Below are 23,175 nucleotides of genomic sequence, written 5' to 3' on the forward strand. Positions count from 1 at the left end.
AATGAGGGCAAAGCTGCAGACAAACTGCAATGCAGTTTCGCAGCACTAAGTATATATACTGTCTATGCAACTGTTTACTTGAAATAAATAAATAAATAAACAATGACTGAAGCAAATTATTGATGACGATGATATTGACGAGCAGAAATAAAATAAAATAGTAACCCCACCGGCGCTATTAGGATTCTCTGACGTGATACTAGTGAGTATGATGGGCGAAATTCAGCCTGGTCGCCAGGTAGCTAAGTCAACGTGACTCGTTCAGCAGGAGTCATGTTAGGGTCAAGCTGTTGCTAGCCTCGTTATTTTCACACACCGTAAATAAAACATTAGCGACCTGCAGCCGGGTCAGTTCCGGTAGACAGCACGAAGATGATGGGCGCCATAGGATCTGATTCAGCATACAACGCCGCCAGGTCAGCCGGCTGCGGCTCCACGAATCGTGCACCCAGACCCATCACCACGTAGTCCTGAAGACACCAGGCATCAGTGGAGGTCACCGGTCACCGGACAATTTATTATAAACAAATGGACGTGACAAATAAAGCAAACTTTATATAAAAATAAAACGAATATAAATATCTGGCTGATATGTGGGATATCGAAATCAAATATATAGATATCGGATCGATACCGATATTACTCATATAACTAACCTGTAGACCGGGTACAAGCTTGTCGGGTCGTAGACATTTCAATACGAGCAACTTCTGGAATGAATCCAGTTGAGAATCTAAAGGCTTCGGATATGGAAGCCTGGAAAAAAGAAAGGATAATTTAAAATAAATACATATATTGAATGGGCTATACTATGTATGTGTGTGTGTACATATATATATATATATATATATATATATATATATATATATATATATATATATATATATATATATATCACCATCATTTCAGACATATATTGTTTCCTTCTACTTACTTGTGCGGGTTCCAGGCATCGTAGTAAGTCTTGAAGAACTTGATCTGCTGCAGGAAGTTGTCCAGTACGAATTGCTTCATGGTAGGCAGCGATGCCAACTGTTGCATATCTAACCACATGCGGGCTGATATCCACTTGGGTTCGGGGTTATCCAACTCCTGATTAGAAATAGAAAAAATAAAATATTACACGAGATTTGACCAGAGAAAGTGGTGATCTGCATCTATAGATGAAGCCAAAAAATTGCTTAAATGCACAATTTTATGTTTTTACGAGGAACGGTAACACTCCTCGAGTATTAAGTGACAAATATGTTAGCTCCCGTTGCTAGCAATATACCCCGACAAATTGATCTCTGCACGACCCCTTCAGAAACTATCTTGGTTAATCCCTAATAAATTTCAAATTATCTGGTCGCATTTTCAACATTTCATTGTCCATAGTTGTGTCAGCATTGTATATATCTGTAACATACAGCAGTGCACTATTCCAACTTTATCCAATAAAAAACTCCTTTTTGTCCCCATAAAATTAAAAAATTCAAGCTGACAAATCTTTAGCCGACTTCAAAACACTGGATTGATATTTTTTTTATAGAACTTAGAATGGCAAACAAGCTGACGGCCCACCTGATGAAAATTGGTAACCGTCGCCTATAGACATGAGCAGTACCATGGACATAACAGAGTATACTGTTTCGCCCATGATACCCCCCATGCGTTGCCATTTCTGAGGACTCAAGTGTTATTTCTTCGTACCCAGTAAATTCACGCCATATCCCACCCTTCAAACCGAAACACAGCCATGCAAACACAACTGCTTTACGGTTGAAACACGAATGGTCCAGAGGTACCCAAGCAATCGACTTGTGAACAAAGTCTCCCTCTGGTGACTACCTGTTCAATCTTGGCGCCGTTGAGCAAAAAGTTGAACTCTTGCACACGTATGGTGCCGCGGTCGAGAAGTATGCGCGCGCACAGCAGGAATGCAAACAGCAGCTTGTGTCGTTCGAACAGGCTCCGGCACACATTCTGGTACAGCAGGAACGTGAAGTGCTCGATGATAGTTTCTACTCGTTCCACTATGTCCTCTATATAACAAACAGAATAACACCTTTGTGGTATTTAAAAGTATGCAAAAAAAGGAGGAAGAAGGAGAAGGAAGCCTAGATTGAACTATTATGATTGGTTAGAAAATGTACTATTTGAAGGAGATATCAAGAGAGTCTGAAATTGACGTGTATGCATAAGACTAGTTACGAAAGAGGATGAAGCAAGAGATGTGAAAGGGACAAAGCCACTGACAGAGCCTATTCAAACAGAAACCTGCACACATCATCAATATATCAGTCATTGTCTGTCCACTGTTGCCTCCTTCATAAATTAGGGGGGTTTTGCTAATAGTTGCCTCGCTTGGCAGGCGGGTTGGCAACCGCAGATAGCCTCTGGTTATATTTTGAGAGAGACGCCACTGCCTATACCTCTACCCTTAAGTTCCTTTAGTCGCTTCTTACGACACACATGGGAAAAGAAGGGCCACGTGGTGATCAATCTGATAGAATATATTACTAGTATAGGATCCATCAATGAGTGGCTGTAGCCCACTCATACATAAACGATACCCTTTAGAAAACACACACCTTTGGAAAACACACTCTATATTTTTTTTATACCACTGAGGTGGCAAACAAGCATACGGCCCACCTGATGGTAAGTGGTTACCGTAGCCTATGAACACCTGCAATACCAGAGGTATTACGCGTGTGTTGCCGACCCTGAAGAAACCTCTTTACCCCCCTTTTGAAGAACCCCATGCTGTAGTCTCTTGGGAAAACCTCGGCAGGGAGCTCATTGCACAACCTGAGTGTTCGTGGAGGAAACATCTCTGAAACCGCGCAGTACGCGACCATTGAGGCTGTAGGACATGAGGTTCATCGTCATGTCCTACTCCCTGTCGATGGCGAGCCGTACGATGGTACGGGCGAGCACAAAAGATCATGGAAAGGTGGCAGTGTCACAGGTTTTTCAGCCTGAAAACGCCCATCTTTCAATAGTAATAGTAATAAATGGAGTCATGAATCACCATTACTTACAATACCACTACCCTTCGTTTGGTTTAATAGTCGACTACGATACAGCTTTTACGAACAGGGGCCCGCTCCAAACAATGGAAAGATTATGGTAAAACAAACAGTTACCGTTGGGCTCAGTCTCCGCCATACTCCGTATGAACAGCTTGACGAACCACTCGAGCGAGTACTGGTACATGGGGTCAACGTTCGCCATACCCGACAAGCAGAAGAACAGGATCTGGCCACGGTTGGCTACTGGCACGTAGTCGGCGCGAGCAACGTCGATCTCTATGGTTGTTTTCTCTATGTCTTCTACTTTGATCTAATAATAAAGTGAATAATACATTTCATCAAAATGATTTGTTGCATCTAAAATTAATTACCTGAAGGAGACTACGTTCAAAAGTCATCTACATGGGCAGCTGTACTTGCGTGGCTGTATTTTTAGCAATAAAACAAATTACAGAGTACGGACGCATAACACCCTAATCCTTGGAAACGGCAAAGCGTGTGAAGTACCATACGTGCTGGTATTTCACATACCATACAGAAGATGGTAATCTCAAGCTATCTAATAGAAAGTAGTACTTTCTATCGGATTGCCTGAGAGAAAGAAAAAGATGAGGAAAGAAAGAGAGATAGACAGAGAAAGAGAGATAAAGAGAAAGAGAGAGAGGGAGGGACAGAGAGAGGGAGAGAGAGGGAGGGACAGAGAGAGGGAGAGAGATAGAGGGAGAGAGAGAGATAGAGGGTGAGAGAAAGAAACTTTGTTTTATACATACATATAAAGGCACCTATACAGGTAAAATAATAAAACTAAGTTTAATTGCCATTCTAAGTTCCATAAAAAAATAGGATAACCCAACAAATATAGATTCGCTGTGGTTAATACTAACATATCACACGACGTGACTTACAATGATCTCGGCACTTTTTATCTTGATCGCTTCCAACGTCAGTATGAGCGGTAGATCGTCCACGGGGGAGCCTTCGCTGTTGGACAGGCCGTACAAGATGTCCGCCTGCATGTCGGCCAGTTGCGAGGCGAGTTGCGCACGCGACACGATTAGTTGTCCGCGCAACTCCTCGAGGTCTGGCCGCTCCTGGGCTACTACGATCGATAGCAACTGTTCCGCGAGGCCACTGCAGCAAACATTTATACCATAACCAGTTGACTTTGCACGTCCCAAACGTTGACTGATTGAGAACGCCTATGCATTAACTGCCACTTGCCAAGCAGCTCGATTGCACGCCGTGCTCCAGATTGAAAGATGAGGTATGATAAATGAAATTACTAAGTATATGAACGTTGATCCTCAAGTAACAATGATCTTCTTCATGGATGAAGATGAAAAGGTGGACCCACCAGTACTCATAATATACAATAGCGGGATGTCAGTGGAGAATAAAACGATAAGAATGAAATCATATTCGAGGCCAATTCGCTGGAAATTAACCACGTTTCCAGAAAAAATGGCACTGCACAATCTGACACGTAATCTGACACGTAATCTGACACGATATCTTATTAGCAATGAAAATTAATTTCTTAGTTCTCTTACTAACTTACTTTTCTCTTACTAACAATCCCTTTTCCCTCAGTCACAAGGATTAACAATGTGCAAGGTGATGCCTTTGGTATTGCAAGCGTTGTATAAAATGTTCTTTATGCATATAACAATATCATACCTGGGTACTAGAGCAAAGTTGACGATTTGAACTTTAACAGAAGTCTCTGGCGTGTAACGAGGGTTGGGTAGTTTCGTAGTGATATACAACCGAAAGCCTGGCATGAATGGAATCAGCGAGTCACCCAGTTTGAGCACCAGTTGGCCCGCTTGACGAAAGTACTGTCTCTGTTTGTTTAAAAATATATAATGTTAATTATTCCATAGTTTATGGGATACACGAAGAACGACATAGATACTGTCATTCTCACAGCACTAGTGCACTTTAGCTGCCAGCTAACTACATCATCTGTCTCTGTATTGGGTTTATCCTTGTAATCTACAACACGTACAAGTAAAAAATATAAATTACAGTGACGTATTACGTTCTTGTTACATACTCGACTGATTCTGGTCGATTTACAAACCGCCAGACTATAAATTGACCAAAAGCTTGTTTTCTAAATAAAAATGGCCTATTATTTTAATAGCATACGTATTACATTTTTAAGAAATATTGCATCTTCTAGTTCGAACTTCACTATCCCAATTTGTACTTTGTTAATTTTTTTTTCAGATCATTTGAATCACCTAGGGCAGCACAGCCTAAGTTTAAGACAAACTAACGCTACTGAAGACCTGACAATGATTGTAATGTTCGATCCCCGTACTAACATAGTCTCGAATACATCTCCGATTAAAGCCTCTTTGAACGCAGCAAAATATACGAGGTCCTAATACGAACTTCCGAAGTAGGTAATTTACATGCCTTTATATGAGGCAGTATCCTCACTTGAAGTACCACGTGTACCTTTATCAGATCCTTATCACCATATCAGCCGTTAACTGCCCACTGTTGAACATAGGTCTCCCCCATAAAGGAAAAAATCTCCCTTTAACAGATATCAAGCATTATTTTACCTTTAAAACAGGGTCGAGCGCAGGATCCAGTTCCTGGCCAACATTCTCCAGTAGGATGGGTTTTCCAAATCGCAGCGCTGACTCGAAGTTTCTCAATAGATCCCTATCATTTGGTTTGCACACTACCAACCCCTCTATTTTACCCTGTAAGTACAATATCCAATTTATTTCATAGATAACAATTGTTTTAATAGTGAAAGACTATATTATACGCCAAAAATACGGCCTACTTGATAAACACTTGCGAGCAAGCATCATTTCAGCTGTTAGCTGTCACCACCGTACAACCCGCCACAAACTAAAGTTTCATCCCAATCATCTGGACGAGTGGCGGTCTTCCACCGTGCGTTTTTCAAGGCACTTTCTTCCACGCACAACCATTCTTTGGAATCAACTTCCAGCAGCAGTATTTCCGAACCGATACGACAACATAACCTTCAAGAAAAGAGTATATTCCTTTTTAAAAGGCCGGCAGCACACCTGCAATGCCGCTGGTGTTGTGGGTGATCATGGGCGGCGGTAGTCACTTACCATCAGGTGAGCCGCATGCTCGTTTGCCCCGTGTTGTAAAAAAAAAAAAAGCTGTCCACTGCTAAACGTAAACCTTCCCCATATGGGAAGTTTTGCCAATAGTTGCCACGCTTGGCAAGCGGATTGGCAACCGTAGTTAGGTTTTTAGAAATGTTTTAAGAGGGACGCTGCTGCTTATCCCTCGCCCTCCCTTAGTCGCCTCTTACGACACCCGGGTCTGGTCTGGATGTACTAAATTGAGTCCCCAGATGTTATTACCTGATTCCTCATAATGCAGGGACTATTTTGAGGACTAGCTTGAAGACCAGGCGATTGGTGTAATTGTGTGGTACTTAAAATATAGTGGTAGTGATGGTAACCATGGCGCGTATCCACTTGTTGGCCTGCGTCTGCGGGTCGATGATGAGAGGCCAGCGGCGCGAGTTCCACATCAGCACCGCGGACTCCACCGACAGCGGGTCGCGCGGCAGCCCGTACATCTGCCACGTCCTGTCACAACATGTTACAATCTTAGATTATATAAACAGAGAGTCTCCATAAAATATTTTGCTAAATACAGGTCACCTTTTTTTGCATATGTGCGTGAATAGGGTTTTTTTTTGAATGGGTGAAAATGGCATGGTAACCCCGTCTGCGCTATCGGTATACACTGGAGGGGCACCAGTGAGGGTTGATAGGTGAGGATGAAGTCAGGTCAGTTAACCCATCGTGAAGCCCAGCCCACACCCACCCAACGATAAATTAATCACGATAGTTTCAAGGGGGAACCACGTGGAGGTCAACCTGATAGGGTATATTGATAGCAATAGGGACTAATCTTCCCATTATTAGCAATCCCTTCCCCCCGCGTGAATAGGATTACCATAATATATATTTTTAACTCCGTTGTTTGATTAAATTGAAAAATTTTAACGATACAATTTTTTATAATATATGTGGCAACCCCATACGGGCAAATACAATGTAAGACGACCCTCTACTAGATAGAGTGACTACCTCAAATGCATTGTAGGAAGTCAGTGAATGCAGGTGGCTTATGACCGTTCCTTATGGCAGTCTACAGGGGAAGCCTATACTCAGCAGTGGGTAAATAGGCTGATATGACAGTATAAACGTAATGATGCTTATCTTGACTGAATACTTTTATTTATATATAGGTATAGACATAAAATACGTTTTCGTTTCTAAATCATTAAAAATGGCTGCCATTTTAATTAATATTCCCAATTCAAATTTAAAACATCGACCTGGAAGTTTTCAATTCAATTACTGGCAGCATTAAACGAAACAAGTTTACTTTTGATTTAAAAATAAAATAGCCAAACTCCAAATAAGCTGATTAAATTTCGACACGTGTTTGGGCAAAAAAAATATATAAAAATATTCAAAAATTATCAAATATAAAAAAAAAAACGAGAAAATCAGTAATAGATTTACCAAATAATAGGATTTGATATTTTTAAAAACTCATCCAATCTCTAACCTAATCTGCACAGCATCACCAAGTGTCGACAGAGGAGTAGCACCCTCAGTGTGAGGCACGGCAACTGTCTAAAAAAATGGATGGCATAATGTTTATATATGTATTAGAAATATTAATAAAATATGAAAATCATATTATTAAATATTTATTGCATGACATGAAAAAATCAAATAATGGATTTATATAATTCAATTGTGTCAGTTAACTGTCGGACGTATTAAAAAAAAAATACCCTTCTATATTGCATAGTAGTAGTGAAAACAATAGCCATCCCAGTCCTGCGCAAAAGACTAACCACGTGCGAGAGAGAGAGAGAGAGAGAGAGATATTTCATGATACATTCAGTACAGCGATATATTATGGACAGATTATGCGACTCACTTATCTACGGTCATAAGCAACTCAGTTAACTGCTTTGCTACTGCTGTGATTACTTGAGTATATGGATATATAGTTCCTATGTACATTAATTTTAGTAAGATTCAGTAGATCTAGACATTATCACAAGAATTTTATCCAGATAAAAACAACACTCGTATAGATTCAGTAATAATACCTTACATCATTACATTTAATCATATTATATCTATCAGAAGGAGACTTTGTACAAAAGTCGTTTGCTTCGATACCTCTGTTTGCATGGCTGTGTTTCGGTTTGAAGGGTGGGATATGGCGTGAATTTACTGGGTACAGAGGAACAACACCTGAGTCCTCAGGAATGGCAACGCATGGGAGGTATCATGGGTGAAACAGTATACTCTGTTATATCCATGGTACTGGTCATGTCTATGGGCGACGGTTACCACTTTCCATCAGGTGGGCTGTCAGTTTGTTCGCCATTCTAAGTTGTATAAAAAAAAGGGAGCCTCACCTTCATATGCTTCATCCATTCAGCGAGTAATTCCCTCCGGAACTCGTCAGTGAACGGCGTTATGTAGCCAACAGCGCCTACATACAACATTAGCAAAAGTGAGGCGAAGAAGGACGGAGTATCAGTAACGGAGACTAGTTGCACCATTGCTAACAATATGGTGTTATCCATGTCTATGACGATTACCGCTTTCCATCAGGTGAGTCGTAAACTTGTTTGATATTCTAAGTTGCATAAAGTCCCATGTTCACAACGTACACTCCCCCCCCCCCCCAGCAAAAATAGTGGTGAATTTATTATATTCTTTATTGCACTTGTAAATTACATTGTTAATTCATTTATAAATATTGTGAGCAAGGGTGGACTTATCTCTGACAGAGATCTCTTCCAGTCAACCCAATGCAGTTAGAAAACATGTTGTTAGCGGGCAGCTGAAGTGCTACAACTATTAATATTTAGAGTACATATACAAATATACAGTTAAATTTACCGACAGTTACAGACACGAACTTGAAGCACCGTGGATATCATCACAGAATGCACTGTCATAAGTATGGTACCTTTTATGCATTCATATCATATGTTAACTATCCACTGAGGAACACAGACCTCCCCTTATTGGGAGATTTAGAGTTTTCAAAACTCTCCAAATGTTGTGTCCGTAGTTGCCACACTCGGCAGGCGGTTTGGCAACCATAGTTAGGCTTTGGTGATATTTTAAGAGAGAGGGCCCATCCCTCGATCATTTAGTTCCCTTACTCGCCACTTACGACACCCACGCAAATGGAGGGCGTGGCCTATTCTATGCCTGGACCAAAAGGTAATGTTGTATCTGTAATACTTGCTTATAATTACCATTTATCTTGTAAAGGTTACTTACACGCGCTGAGCAGTATATCACCAATCAGGTTAACTATAGCCACGTCCAAATCCTTTATTGTCTTGATCCAACGTACTCGTTCGCTGGACAGACCGTTCAAAAGTCTGCAATATACAATATATAGGATATCTTAAGGCCGTTATAAACGTGCTTGCTGTTAATACTAAATCATGTAAGAGTACCTTAGCGGAAATCCAAAAATAACAATGGAGGATCAAAACATACGATTTTTTGTATCATCCAAAGAGAAAAAGTATTTATGAAAACACGAGCAAGTCCCACCGATACCACTTTTTTTATACCACTAAAGTGGCATACAAGCATACGATCTATCTGATGGTAAGCGGTTACCGTAGCCTATGAACGCCTGCAATACTATGGGTATTACGCGCGCGTTGCCGGCCCCGAAAAAACCTTTTTACCCCCCCTTTTGAAGTACCCTAAGTAAGTAGTCTCTTGGGAAAACCTCGGCAGGGAGCTCATTCCATAACCTGAGTGTTAATGGAAGAAAACATCTCTGAAACTGCGTTTCAACCGTGAAGCAGTTGTGTTTCATGGCTGTGTTTCGGTTTGAAGGGTGGGATATGGCGTGAATTTACTGGGTACAGAGGAATAACACCTGAGTCCTCAGGAATGGCAACGCATGTGCGAAACAGTATACTCTGTTGTGTCCATGGTACTGCTCATGTCTATAGGCGACGGTTACTACTTTCCATCAGGTAGCCCGTCAGCTTGTTTGCCATTCTTAGTTGTATAAAAAAAAAAAAAGAAACGACGCTTCCAAATTCCAGATCAAAACATATCATATTTGCAAAGTAAGTGATTGATTTATCGATCGATTGGTCGAACAATACCTGTTGGCGCGGTCCATTCTGGCGAGGCACTGGTTGATGTCTTCCTCCATCTTGCGTTTCTCATCCTCTTTCTCCTGCAAATACGCGTTCAGCTTCATGATGCCCTCCAACAGAGCTCGCATCTTGGCTTTCGCGTTTGCTAGCATCGCTGTTTACCAAAAGAATAATTATCTTATAAATAATAAATCAATATCAATACATATAATAAAATAGTAACTGGTCGCTGTCTGTACATGGAAGATATATAAGAAATACTATTATATGGATATTAGAACCCAAAAAAATGATTTTTAAAATTTTTGTCTGTTTGTCTGTACGTTTGTGCACGCTAATCTCAGAAACGGCTTAACCGATTTTAATACCGTTTTCACTAATGCGTTGCGTTTTGCTCCACTTAATATTTAGTGTTTGTTTTATTTCAATCGGTTCATAAATAAAAAAAATATATCAATCTAAAGAATCACATACAAGCATTAAATGCTATAAAATAACCGATTATTTGAATAGGCTGAAACTTCATGAAGATATTAGGTATGTAATTATCATTTAAGAATTCACATAAAATGATCAGAGATCCTATTACTTCCAGAACAGATATTTCATCATAATCAAGATACCAAAACAATGGCAATGCAAGAGAAGATACAAAAAATACAGTGACGCCCTCAAATGCATTGCACGGAATCAGTGGATGCAGGTGGCTCAGGACCATTCCTTATGACAGCCTGTGGGAGAAGCCTATGTTCAGCAAAGGGCATATAATGGCTGAGATAATGAAGATGATAAAAATACCAAGATAGGCTAAAATTGACGTAAAGCAGTTGTGTTTGCATGGCTGTGTTTCCGTTTGAAGGGTGGAATATGGCGTGAATTTACTGGGTACAGAGGAATAACACCTGAGTCCTCAGGAATGGCAACGCATGGGGGGTATCATGAGCGAAACAGTATACTCTGTTATGTCCATGGTACTGCTCATGTCTATAGGCGACAGTTACGACTTTCCATCAGGTAGGCCGTCAGCTTGTTTGCCATTCTAAGTTGCATAAAAAAATAAATTCTATTCAAGGAAAAGCATCCTACACACGTACCCTCGACAGCAGCCAGTTCTTTGGTGGCCCGCTGGAGCGCTTCCTTCTTGGGCGCGACAGCCTTATTCACGTGATAGAACTTGTACATCGCGTGCACCCACATGCACAGCGACATGCACGCTTTCGACACCTAGACCACACAAGCGATTGTCCACACTAATCTATACAGTACTCAGAAGAGATAGAGTTCAATATGCTACGTACGAATTATACTTTTCGTAAACCATCCTACCATCGTACGGCTCGCCATCGACAGGGAGTTCATCCTTATGTCCTACAGCCTCAATGGTCGCGTACTGCGCGGTTTCAGAGATGTTTCCTCCCACGAACACTCAGGTTGTGGAATGAGCTCCCTGCCGAGGTTTTCCCAAAAAAACTACAGCATGGGGTTCCTCAAAAGGGGGGTAGAGGTTTCTTCAGGGTCGGCAACGCGTGCGTAATACCTCTGGTATTGCAGGTGTTCATAGGCTACGGTAACCACTTACCATCAGGTGGGCCGTATGCTTGTTTACCACCTCAGTGGTATATATAAAAAAAAAGAACCCACATACTGTACCTCTATCTCGTTCTTTTATCGTGAAGCAACTTTGAAGAGTGGGATATGACAAAGAAATTACAGAGTACTAAGCCATAACATCTTAGTCCTCACGAATGGCAACGCATAAGGGGTATCATTGACATCACAGTATCTTCTGTGATACCTGTAATGCTGTTCATGTCTACAGGCGACGGTATTCTATGTACATTTGTGGACTTAACAGCGGATGGCGTTCTCTACCAGTTAACCATTGGACAAACCGAGAAATAAGCAAAAGGTGCATTATTGAATAGAGGAAATACAAAAAGTAATATTTAATACATTTATATAACATAAACATATAATTAAACTAATATAAACACATAATATGTAAAACAAATACATATAATATATACATACATAAATAAATATATAAAATATTACTATAGTAAATAATTAACTGTATTTACAGATGGGCAAAGCACCGGGTTTAAACCCGGTGCTTTGGTAAAAACCCAATAAACACCCATAAACTCCCATAATCACCCAAAAAAATAGGTTTTTACGTATTTTTTTGAAAATATGTAAGTAATACCAATAAATTATTTTTATAAATTGTATTGATCAATTCTACAATATTAAATAAAACGTTAACTAATAATATTTCAGGAAATTTTAAAAATCTATATATAATAAAATGAAAGTAATTAATTTTCAGTGTTTTCATGTTGCAGTTGATCAACATGCTGGCCTTTTGCTTCCCGTAGATACTTTAAAATTTCTTCATAACACCTCGTTCGCACACATGGCCGTATATATTTAAATTCTTGAGCCACTAACAGTCCGAAATACTCATTTCTTTTATCCTCTTCTCCATAAATTAAGCATTTAGAACAGTTTGTTTCTTCTTTCAGTAAATTTTCTTTTACTTTATCCTCGTTTTTTTTCTTTGTTGCGACGACGCTGGGTAAATCATCTGGACACTGGGTCTCACTATCGCCAAATATATTTGGAGATCGGCTTCGGCTACGGCTTGGCAGACATTTTTTTCTTTCTACAATTTTAAATTAAATTTATTAGAATAAATGCTTCGAACACACGCGATCTAAGTACCTTTTGTGTTTATTATACCTTACCTACCTAGGTATAAAAAGAGTACTTACGTAGATTTTCTTTTATTAACTGTTTTATACGAAGATCTTGATCTCTCAAATTAGCATCCATTTTACTTCCAGTGATTATCAACTAAATTAATAATCCACAAAGTATTAAATAACGTTTTTATGAAATATTTAGCACAAAAACAATACCCTTTAAATATCGATCGTCAGTAACTGTGGCTGACTTACCTATATTCTAGCAAGCAGGACTGCCAGATGTGAAGGGGAAATCCCCAATAAATTGTTGCATGTGACTGATGATGTGAGCATGTTCGTTTCATAATAAAAATGTTGCCAGGTAACCAAAAAGTCGTATGTTTTTGTGCGAATTACGATCATAATCTTTACGATCGTACATTAAAAAATAGACAAATAATAGTATGAGTACGATTTAAATCGTATATCTGTCAACCCTGCTAGCAAGACAGCGACAAAATCACGTTGCATAACAATGTAGCCCAAGCTTATATCTTATGAAATATACGGAAGAGATACGGACTTAGAAAAAACAGAAATGTTGTTCTTTGTGGAAGTCATTGATGAAATTCTATGTATTTTAGCCCGCAAACTTTCTTCAAACAAAAACAGCGCCATCTAGTATCGAGTTCTGTAATTATCTCTTTGTTTATGGATTTGAAGTAAGACCGCCACGCATGCAATACATTATGACTGGGGATTCCCCTATTCGTCGACGCTGAATATGAGGCGACGACAATCACTGTCAAACGTGTTCACTATTACTCTGACTCTGGTAACGTGACTTCCTGGTAACGTGTTAGGTAGGAAAAGCAGTAAAAAAGTGCATATTAAGGGAGCAGATTTGAAATAATATTTATACTTAACAAGAAATAATTAAAGGTAAGTGGATTTTTGAATGATACAATTATATCATGATCACTTAACAATTTTAACTTAAAATTAGATGTATTATTACAAGCTTTTATTTAGCTTGCGTTATGTAAATAAAAGTATGTAGGTATGTTCGTATGTTGATGCAATTATCCTCAATCCTCAACCGACTGGGATAAAATTTTCCATACACGTTTATTTTGGATGATAGTGCATAGTTAGCTGAGAGTCGTCATTGGATAATAATGGTGGATAGCCTAAGATGTGTACTAGATATTTATTTTTAACATAATATGCGTAAGTACCTAATCGAATTAAAGAAGTTGCTGAGAAAAATACAGAACAATACGATAATAAACTAGCGTCTGCGTTTAATCCTCCGAGGAGATGTAATTTTACAAAGGTTTTTTGTATTTATTTTATTATTTTTTTAATAAATTTATTGTAAATAACAAGAAATAATCATTGTAAAAAAATAGGCACTCTATTGTTGAATTTTCGTCAGACCAACTAATCATCGTTCATTTTTTTAGGTTCAATGGGGAGACCTAAAGATTTACGCATATGGGAGCACTACCGTACTTTACCAAACAAGTCTGTTTCTTGCAAGCTTTGTAATAAGGTCTACAAATTCAGTAATGCTGCCAAAATGCTTCAACATCTTATCACTTGTCCAAAATCTCCAGAAACATTAAAAGACTCTATGAAACTTATAAAAGATAGCTCGTCCAAAACCAAAATGTCTGGACTGTCAGAGATAGAGACAAATGATTCTTTTATAAGCCCCTCGTCGTCTGCTAACACTACAATAAATGCTGAGTTTCAAGACACCGATGATCATATAAAAACAGAATTAGCGAGAGCTATATTTGTAACAGGGACGCCATTATCGATGGTGCAACATCCTTTATGGATACAATTTTTCGAAAAATTGCAACCAAAATTTAAAATACCTTCACGTAAAGCTTTAGCGACAAAATACTTAGATAAAATATATAGAGAAATGCGTTTTGAGTTAAATGAGGAACTAAATGCTTGTAGTTACTTACACCTTCAGTGCGATGGCTGGTCTAATTTAAGAAATGAAGGAATAATAAACTTTCTTATATCAAAACCTCAACCTGCATACGTTAAAAGTTTGAATACAGAAAGTAATCCTCACACTAGTGAATACCTTAGCCAAGAAGTTGAAAAAGTAATGAAAGTGTATGGAGCAAATAAGTTTCTTGTACTTATTGGCGATAACGCTAGAAATATACAAAAGGCATTCGAATTAACAAAACTCAAATATCCACATGTTGTTCCTCTCGGTTGCTGTGCACATATCCTTAACTTGTTGTGCCAAGATATTGTAAAGATACAAGAAGTAACTGTGTTTATTATGCAAGCCATAAATATAATAAAAACTGTTAAAAGGAGTCAACGATTAAGTTCCTTGTTGATAAAATCAAGGCAGGGTGAAGATTCTACACAAACACTAAAATTGCCTTGTGCTACAAGATGGGGAAGTCATGTTACTTCGTTAAAAAGTTTGAAAGCAAATAAGATAGCTTTGCAAATATTAACAGTTAGAGAAGATGTGGTAATTTCAAGAGATATTAAAGATTTAATTCTAAGTGATGATTTCTGGACGAAGACAGGGGAATGTATAAGTATTTTGGAACCAGTCACTGAAAGCATATTTTACTTAGAGAGCGACCAGAATCGTTTGCATCGCACATACATTACATTTAGAGATGTACAAGCTAAGATACGTTTTGCATTAAATGAGATTTCGACATTGAGCGAAGAAAGCAAACAGCAGATTCTAACATCAGTATCTTCAAGATGCAATATGGCAATGAGGCCAATACATTTTGCAGCATATATTCTAGACCCCAGGACTCTAGGAGTCGAACTTACTCAAGAGGAAGAACTTAAGGGTATGGAGTTTATCTACAATTTAAGCCAACACTTAAGTTTGTCAAATGTAATGGCAGATTTGGCGTGTTATAAAGCTAAAGAAAACTTTTGGGCCAGAGGATTTGTATGGAGCTCATTAGATAGCATTGAGCCCCTAATATGGTGGAAAGGTATTTGTGGTTCCACTGAGTTAAGCAAAGTAGCGATTCGTATTCTATCAGCTCCCTGTACTTCGGCAGCCACTGAGCGTTCCTTTAGTATCCAAGGCTACATACATAATAACAAAAGAAATCGACTTACAACTGAAAGAACTGAAAAAATTTCATTCATTTGTTATAACTGGAATCTTAAACATAAAGCTGAATGCGAGGACATTCAGTTTAATGAAGAAAATACCTTAGAAGCTTTCATTGAGCAAGTAAATGAACATAACAGTTTAGACGAAATAGAGCCTATCGAACCTATACAATTCATCGCTTGTAATAACTCTGAATCTGACAGTGATTGACTGTAGTTTTACATTTTACTTTCATCTCTTTCTTAATAAACTCAAAATCAAATTAAAAGTTTTTTATTCTGTAGGCTGCATAATAATATTGTCTATGTCCAGTATAGTGGACGTCTTGCGGCTGAGATGACGATGATGAAGTACAAAATCATAAACACCCAAAAATTTGGGTGTTTATGGGGTTTAAACCCAATAAACCCAAAACACCCGGTTTTTACCCACCAGACTTTAAACCCACCCAGGTGGATTGCCCATCTCTAACTGTATTAGAAGATTAAATAAAACAATTTATGACTTAAACAAAGTAAACAGCAAGGTTATGTTAAGGAAAAGCGAGAAAAAAAAGTCACTGAAGTGCGTAAATTTTCTAAGTATCATAAAAAAAAATGTGTCACAACTTCTTACCTTTTGAATTTTAGTAGGTTCATAGTCGGGATTCTGGATGAACCTCTTCAGTTTCTTGGTCATGTCCTCAGTGATGGACTCCTTATCGAACTTCATCAGCGAGTCCAGGAACGCGGTGGGGTCCGCCAACATTTGAGAACCCGGCTTCCAGTAGTTCAGCACTTTCGCACCAAATGAAGCACCCGCTTCCTGGCAACAAACAATAATATGTAAATACAGTTATCCCCCCTATAATATGGTAGATTCGTTCCGCGTAATAGGAAAACCCGTTGTTTTTTTTTATACAACTTAGTATGCCAAACAAGCTGACGGCCCACCTGATAGAAAGTGGTAACCATCGCCTATAGATATAGGCAGTACCGTGGACATAACAGAGTACACTGTTTCGCCCATGATACTCCCCATGCGTTGCCATTCCTGAGGATTCAGGTGTTATTTCTCTGTACCCTGTAAATTTACGCCATATCCCACCCTTCAAACTGAAACACATCCATGCAAACACAACTGCTTCACAGTAGAAACACAAATGGGACAGAGGTACCCAAGCAACTGACTTTTGTACAGTCCCCTCTGGTAGGTTGGAGGTTGTAGGTTATTCTCGTATAACGCGCTTGTACGACCCCGTATAACGCGTTATGTACAAATGATTCACGTTTAACTTTTCTCGTTAAAGGCACTTTAAATTGAATATTAAGAAAAAACTATGTAATGAACGAAATATGTATGTATGTTTTATTAGAAATCAAACTAATAACATTTTAAATAAAAAAATTATGCGTATGTTACTAAACTAAAAAACAGTTCATTTCAAATAAATTAACAGTTTTATTACATGTTTATTTGCTGTCGGAGCTATCCTGAAATAACGTTCCACCGAAATATTTTTTTACTATAATATTCAAGCCCCGCGTTATATGGGGGAATACCCGTATTATACGAGGGATTACCCGTATTAATCGCGTAATATGAAAACGCGTTATAAAAGTACCTTGTTATAGAGGGGATTACTGTATAGGAGACCAGAACGCAGTACACCAGTGCACACTCGTCTATCTCACTTATTAGGATTATCTCTCAATTTGAAACAAACAAGTTTATTCCGAAAATGTTGAACTGCCCCCTACTGCCACCTACCGGGTCTATCGCAAAACCACAGTAGGGAAATAGGAGGACACTCAATCTTAATATACAAAAACGTATCACGATGTTTCTTCGCGCTAATCTCCGAAATTGCTCATTTGATTTTAATAAAAGTTTATAACGTATTCACACATTTCTTTATTTCCCCACTGGGTTTTTACGATAAATCCGATAGGTGACAGTAGGGGACAGATCAATATACTTTCGGGATCAACTAGTGTTTAAATAAAATAATAAAACACCTTGATAGGTTTGATGTCGAACACAACACAGAGCGACTCGATGACTAGTACGACGCCGGCGGGCGGTTTTTTCAGCGCTTTCACTTCTACTATATCATTACGGTTCAACTCCTGCAGCGCTTTCTCCGCTGCACGCAGCGCTGGCATCGCTTCGTCTGTAATAAATTTTGAACATTGCAGTTAGAATTTTAAAATATAGCTTTTTCTCTATTTGTCTCTCTCCCTCTCTTTCTCTCTAAGTTCTTTGAATATAAAATACAGATAATATTACTTGCGGATAATGTAGCTTGCCTCTTTATATTATTAGTTTAAAGTTAAAAGTACCCGTAACAGGCGAGCATGTATGAAAAGATTGATGAATGTGGGCCATCAGCTTGTTTGCCATTTTAAGTTGTATATAAAAAAAAAAGAACTCGGTTGGTCCACACTAAACGAGGCATAGTATCAAGGGAGCTATTCATACCTAAATCCTTCTGTGCATCTTCGGCCATGGCGGTGGTCTCTTGCGCCATTTTCTCGGCAATGGCTTGCTCTTTTTCCACTTTGATCCTAGCCTCCTCTGCTATTGCCTAAATGCAATCAATTGTCAACGAAAAATTATTATTATTTTTCAATTTTCTCACAAATTCTCATCTTCCCTCTTAAGGAGAGGAGATGGCAACTAACTCCCGGCAAAAGCACAGTTGGCCGGGGTTCAGGGCCCCAGGGAGAGAAACCGGCGTACAATGCGGGCAGAATCTAAGAGCACCGCTTTCTGAATCTTCCTTTATTATTATTATTATTATTAAAAGACTGTAAAATTATAGATTAATTCGTATAAAAAACAGCTGCGATTATTAAAATTGAAAGGGAAATTAATCATATCAACCGTTAACTGATCACTACTGAACACAGGCCTACCCCTAATGGGGGGGGGGAAGGGATTGTTAGTAATGGAGACTGAGAATCCCATTGCTAACAATATACACAACCAGGTCGACCTCCAGGCGGTTGCCCCTGGAAAATATCATGGTTAATTCCTGATGAATTCATCATGATGGGCTAACTGGCCTGTTTACATTCTCATCTCTCACCCTTCACTGGTGCTCCGCCAGCGTATCCCGTTAGCGCAGGCGGGGTTACCATACCATTTTCACCCATCAAAAAACCCCTAATGGGGGCTCTACCCATCCCTCGACCATTTAGTTCCCTTAGTCGCCCCTTACCCCATATCTACGGTAAAGGAAGGAGTAGCTTATTTTTCACCAAGACCATACGGCAAATTCTAATCTATAAATAAATAAATTATTTAAGGTTTGCTTGATTCGAAACATTTCGCGTTCCATTGTTTCTACCTACCCTAATGTAAGATAAGCGTGACAGATATGTATGTATGTATGTAGATAAATTATTTGCATCTCTAGCATACATACAAAACTAAAAAACTAAATAAACAAAACGTAATAAAAAATAAAAAGATAATTAAGAAGACTGTAAACATGTATATGCAAAGGAAACAAGTGGTATCATAGTCGACACAGTATACTCTGTTATGTCCATGCTACTATTAATATCTATAGGCGACGGCTACCATTTTCTGATTACGGTTACCCCGTTTACCAGCAGACGGGCCATATGCTTGTTTGTCACCATAGTTTAAAAAAATTAGATATAATCTTATTTAAAAAACTTAATTAGTCATAATAAAATCACTTTGCAGTTAAAAAAAGATAAAACACAAAAAATAATCCATCGAATAAACCTAGATCCCCCCCCCCTATTATTTTTCACTCATTCCTTCTAATCATAAGTCAGTTAAAACGTCTTTTTAAATTTAACATTTGTAACATCTCACCGTGTCTATAGCTATCTGCTCGATGACCTTCCTCGTCTCGTCGGCGGCTCGTTCCATGAGCGGCTTCAGTTCCGCCAATTCTATTTGCAGCTGTTTCACTTCCACCTCTGTCTGGTTTAACTTGTTCAGACCTGTGTGTCAAATAGTTAAAATAAGGGACATAAAAATACTAAATATAATATAAATAATTTATAGCTTTATAACTATACTTGCGACTTTGTCCACGTGACCGAGATATGTTCACTGACCAGGTACTAAAAAGTACCCTATGTCTTTCTCCAGCCCATATAGTGCGTGTTACCAAATTAAGCAGTGATTGGTAAAGCCGTTAAGGAGCCAAGAGATAACAAACAAATAAACTCACCTTCTCATTTATATTAGGAGTATAAATAAGGATAATAACGATTTGAATATGGAATATTTGCAGAAGAATCAAAGTCCCCAATTACAACCCAAAATACGACCCCAATTACGACCCCATACAGGTAAACAACATATGTACGACTGTTAAAAGAACAAAACGCGAAATATAGATGTCGTTCGTTCTTATGCATGAAGTAGAAAAAACGTATGTATTGGCAGATTCCTTTCTTATTTGCCTAAGCTTAGAAGACCATTCTTTGTGACTGTTCATGACTCCCCCAATATATCTTCAGTGTGACAGTGGATATATGTAACGATGATGATTGTAATGTATGACTATGCCTATACCGTCACGGGTCAATCAGCATTTTTTTTTACAACACAGGAGGCAAACGGCTCACTTGGTGGTAAGTGACTACCGCCGCCCATGATCACCCACAACACTAAAGGCATTATTGCAGGTGTGCTGCCGGCCTTTGTGCCGTGGGAGCAATACGCGAGGACAAACGTATCGCGGAGCGTGTGTGCATAACCGAAGCAGTGATAATAGTAATAGCCTATTGTTCACATCGATATGGTATTTAGACAACAATGATTAAGTTACCGGTCTTCAGCGCATTGGACTCTGCCAGTATGGCGGCGCGCTTTTTGCGGAACATGTCTGCGTACGCGGCCAGCATCTCCATGTAGGACATGGGCGTGACGTAGTTGAGGCGGCCCAACCGCGCCAGGAACCGGGCACTCGCCGCCGATACGCTCTCGTGAGCGAAGCAGCACACCGACTGCAGGCAACGACCACAGGATATTTTAAATGAGTCAACATGAAATGACGTCCTTGTTATACTGACTTGCTATGCTATGCTAACGATAAGAAGTCAATTAGCTCATAATGGCAAATATGTTAGAAATTAACCAGCGTGGTTTCCAAATCCCACATGGAGGTTGACTTGGTAGGATATTACCAGTAATGGGACTGTTTTTTTTGATAAGTGAAAATGGTATAGTAACCCCGCCTACGCTAACGGGATACGCTGGCGGAGCACCAGTGAAGGGTGATAGATGTGAATGAAATTAGGCCAGTTAGCCCATCAGATGTATTCATCAGGAATTAACCATGATTGTTTCCAGGGGGAACCGCGAGGAGGTGGACCTGGTTGGGTATAATGCTAGTAATGGGATTCTCAGTCTCCATTACCAACAATCCCTTTCCCCCAAACTATCATGGATATATAAGGTGTAAAGAAGCTATCATAACCATCGTTCCATACATCCATCTCCTTAACGTTCGAAGCCCCCCATAGACTAACAAACGGAATGATCCCGAGTTACTTGATACGAAATAATTAATGGATACCAACCACCATCGCCTCTACGACCTCGTCGGAGGTCTGCAGCTCGCCCATGTTGTGGAAGAAGTGCGTGGCGACAGACTCGAGAGCCGACTTGGGCCACTCGCTGAACCAGTCGATGGTACAACAATTCACCAGCGATGGGAACTGGCGGAGGCGGGCGCGGAATATCTGTCATATTAAGTGGCCACTTTAATATATAATTTGACTTTTGGGCAATTAGATACATATAGTTATTTTTGCCTGGCTGGGTATACCGTGTGATGATCATTAATGCACTGACAATTCGTCATAGTCGTAGAATACCGACGGATCTTTATATTTAATCTTTGTCAGATCCGTCAGAATTCTACGACTATGACGAATTAGACCAATTAAAGATAGCAGCTGTCACAGACAATGAGTGTATGAGCGAGACGCACGACACAAAACCGTAACAACTATTATGTTTAAATTAAAATTTGGAATAAATTAATATCACCTTATTCATAAAAACGTTAAATGTTTTATAAACCTATCTTGGCTATTGACGGGTTCTGTCTTTCTCTATTGCACTAAATTCCCATTTTGAAAGAAAGAGACAAAACAGTCCAATTGTTAGAAGTTAGTTTGAAGGTTTTAGTAATTAATCCTTACTAATAACAAATGTGCCCCTTTCTTTCCCGTGGGTATCGTAAGAGGCGACTAAGGGAGGGCGAGGGATGGGCAGCAGCATCCCTCTTAAAACATCTACAAAGCCCAAGTGCGGTTCCTAATCCGCCTACTGATGACAACTACTGACAAACCCCCCAAGGGGGGAGGCTTATGTTTAACAGCGGACACTTAAAGGCTGATATGATGATTATTAAATATATAATGTATTATATATGTAGGTAGTATTCAGTATGTACGGGTGGCTACGTCCATCTTTATAAGTCATTTGACCTTGTCTATGAAACCAGTGTGTACCCGACCTTTGTGTTCACTTGTCACGTACCCAACTTCGCAATATACGAGTACAATAGTAGTGACGACCGCACTCGCACGTTTATTTTATTACTGTTAACTATGGCTAGGTTACCATTTGGTGGAGCACCCACTTTCGAATTCACAACCAATCAAGATTTCCAAATTTACCTACAACGGCTAGAACAATAGATGTTGGTTCATCATTTCGGTGGACATTATGAAAGTAAGTTTCTTTGGTACCCCTCTTAGCATCTTAACGGCTTAAGCAATCAGTATGAAACTTAGTATATACATACTACAAGGGATGGAGAGAGATATAGGTACGAAATGCTTTCTCACTGTATTGGGTTGACTGGAAGAGATCTCTGTCAGAAATAAGTCCACCCTTGCTCACAACATTTATAAATATATTATATTATATGTAACTTACAAGTGCAATAAAGAACATATATATTTTTTCTTAGACAGTAAACATATCTCGGTTACGTGGACGAAGCTGCGGGTAAAAGCTAGTTGATTATAATTGATTACAATTTTTATTTATATTATTATTATTATATCAACCGTTTATGATCCACTACTGGGATAAGGAGATATCTACGTACATATCTGCTCGATATCTTAGATCATTGCTCAGTTTGCTCTTACTTATCAGGCT

At 39.1% G+C, this 23,175-nt stretch overlaps 3 protein-coding genes across 5 annotated transcripts in view; 1 reads left to right on the forward strand and 2 right to left on the reverse strand.

Moving 5' to 3' along the window:
- LOC113512197 (dynein axonemal heavy chain 1-like) overlaps positions 1-23,175 on the reverse strand; it is an 86,129-nt gene that overhangs the window by 12,688 nt on the left and 50,266 nt on the right. For 2 of the 3 annotated variants that reach the window (XM_052893869.1, XM_052893870.1), the window contains 20 exons: positions 21,579-21,740; positions 20,825-21,002; positions 19,858-19,988; positions 18,487-18,592; positions 18,024-18,178; positions 16,642-16,830; positions 11,301-11,430; positions 10,213-10,360; positions 9,359-9,462; positions 8,479-8,555; positions 7,608-7,675; positions 6,484-6,613; positions 5,594-5,737; positions 4,695-4,861; positions 3,923-4,148; positions 3,132-3,327; positions 1,831-2,024; positions 935-1,092; positions 657-756; positions 338-470 (listed from right to left, as the gene is read on the reverse strand). In XM_052893869.1, coding sequence (XP_052749829.1) covers positions 338-470; positions 657-756; positions 935-1,092; positions 1,831-2,024; positions 3,132-3,327; positions 3,923-4,148; positions 4,695-4,861; positions 5,594-5,737; positions 6,484-6,613; positions 7,608-7,675; positions 8,479-8,555; positions 9,359-9,462; positions 10,213-10,360; positions 11,301-11,430; positions 16,642-16,830; positions 18,024-18,178; positions 18,487-18,592; positions 19,858-19,988; positions 20,825-21,002; positions 21,579-21,740 — 2,896 coding nt within the window. The remainder of the gene's footprint in view (positions 1-337; positions 471-656; positions 757-934; positions 1,093-1,830; positions 2,025-3,131; positions 3,328-3,922; positions 4,149-4,694; positions 4,862-5,593; positions 5,738-6,483; positions 6,614-7,607; positions 7,676-8,478; positions 8,556-9,358; positions 9,463-10,212; positions 10,361-11,300; positions 11,431-16,641; positions 16,831-18,023; positions 18,179-18,486; positions 18,593-19,857; positions 19,989-20,824; positions 21,003-21,578; positions 21,741-23,175) is intronic. The other variant, XM_052893868.1, reaches the window with a different exon arrangement.
- LOC128200453 (uncharacterized) lies at positions 12,293-13,101 on the reverse strand. Its single transcript, XM_052893884.1, has 2 exons — positions 12,981-13,101; positions 12,293-12,871 (listed from the first exon to the last, which is right to left on the reverse strand). Exons 1-2 carry the CDS (start codon positions 13,039-13,041, stop codon positions 12,525-12,527), a joined length of 408 nt encoding a protein of 135 aa, XP_052749844.1. The 5' UTR covers positions 13,042-13,101; the 3' UTR covers positions 12,293-12,524.
- On the forward strand, positions 13,819-16,509 carry LOC128200452 (uncharacterized). The gene is made up of 2 exons (XM_052893878.1): positions 13,819-13,835; positions 14,360-16,509. Exon 2 carries the CDS (start codon positions 14,365-14,367, stop codon positions 16,234-16,236), a length of 1,872 nt encoding a protein of 623 aa, XP_052749838.1. The 5' UTR covers positions 13,819-13,835; positions 14,360-14,364; the 3' UTR covers positions 16,237-16,509.

The sequence above is a fragment of the Galleria mellonella genome, unplaced genomic scaffold, assembly GCF_026898425.1.
Source record: "Galleria mellonella isolate WM207_F2 unplaced genomic scaffold, CSIRO_AGI_GalMel_v1 utg184, whole genome shotgun sequence".
Classification (NCBI taxonomy): domain Eukaryota; kingdom Metazoa; phylum Arthropoda; class Insecta; order Lepidoptera; family Pyralidae; genus Galleria; species Galleria mellonella.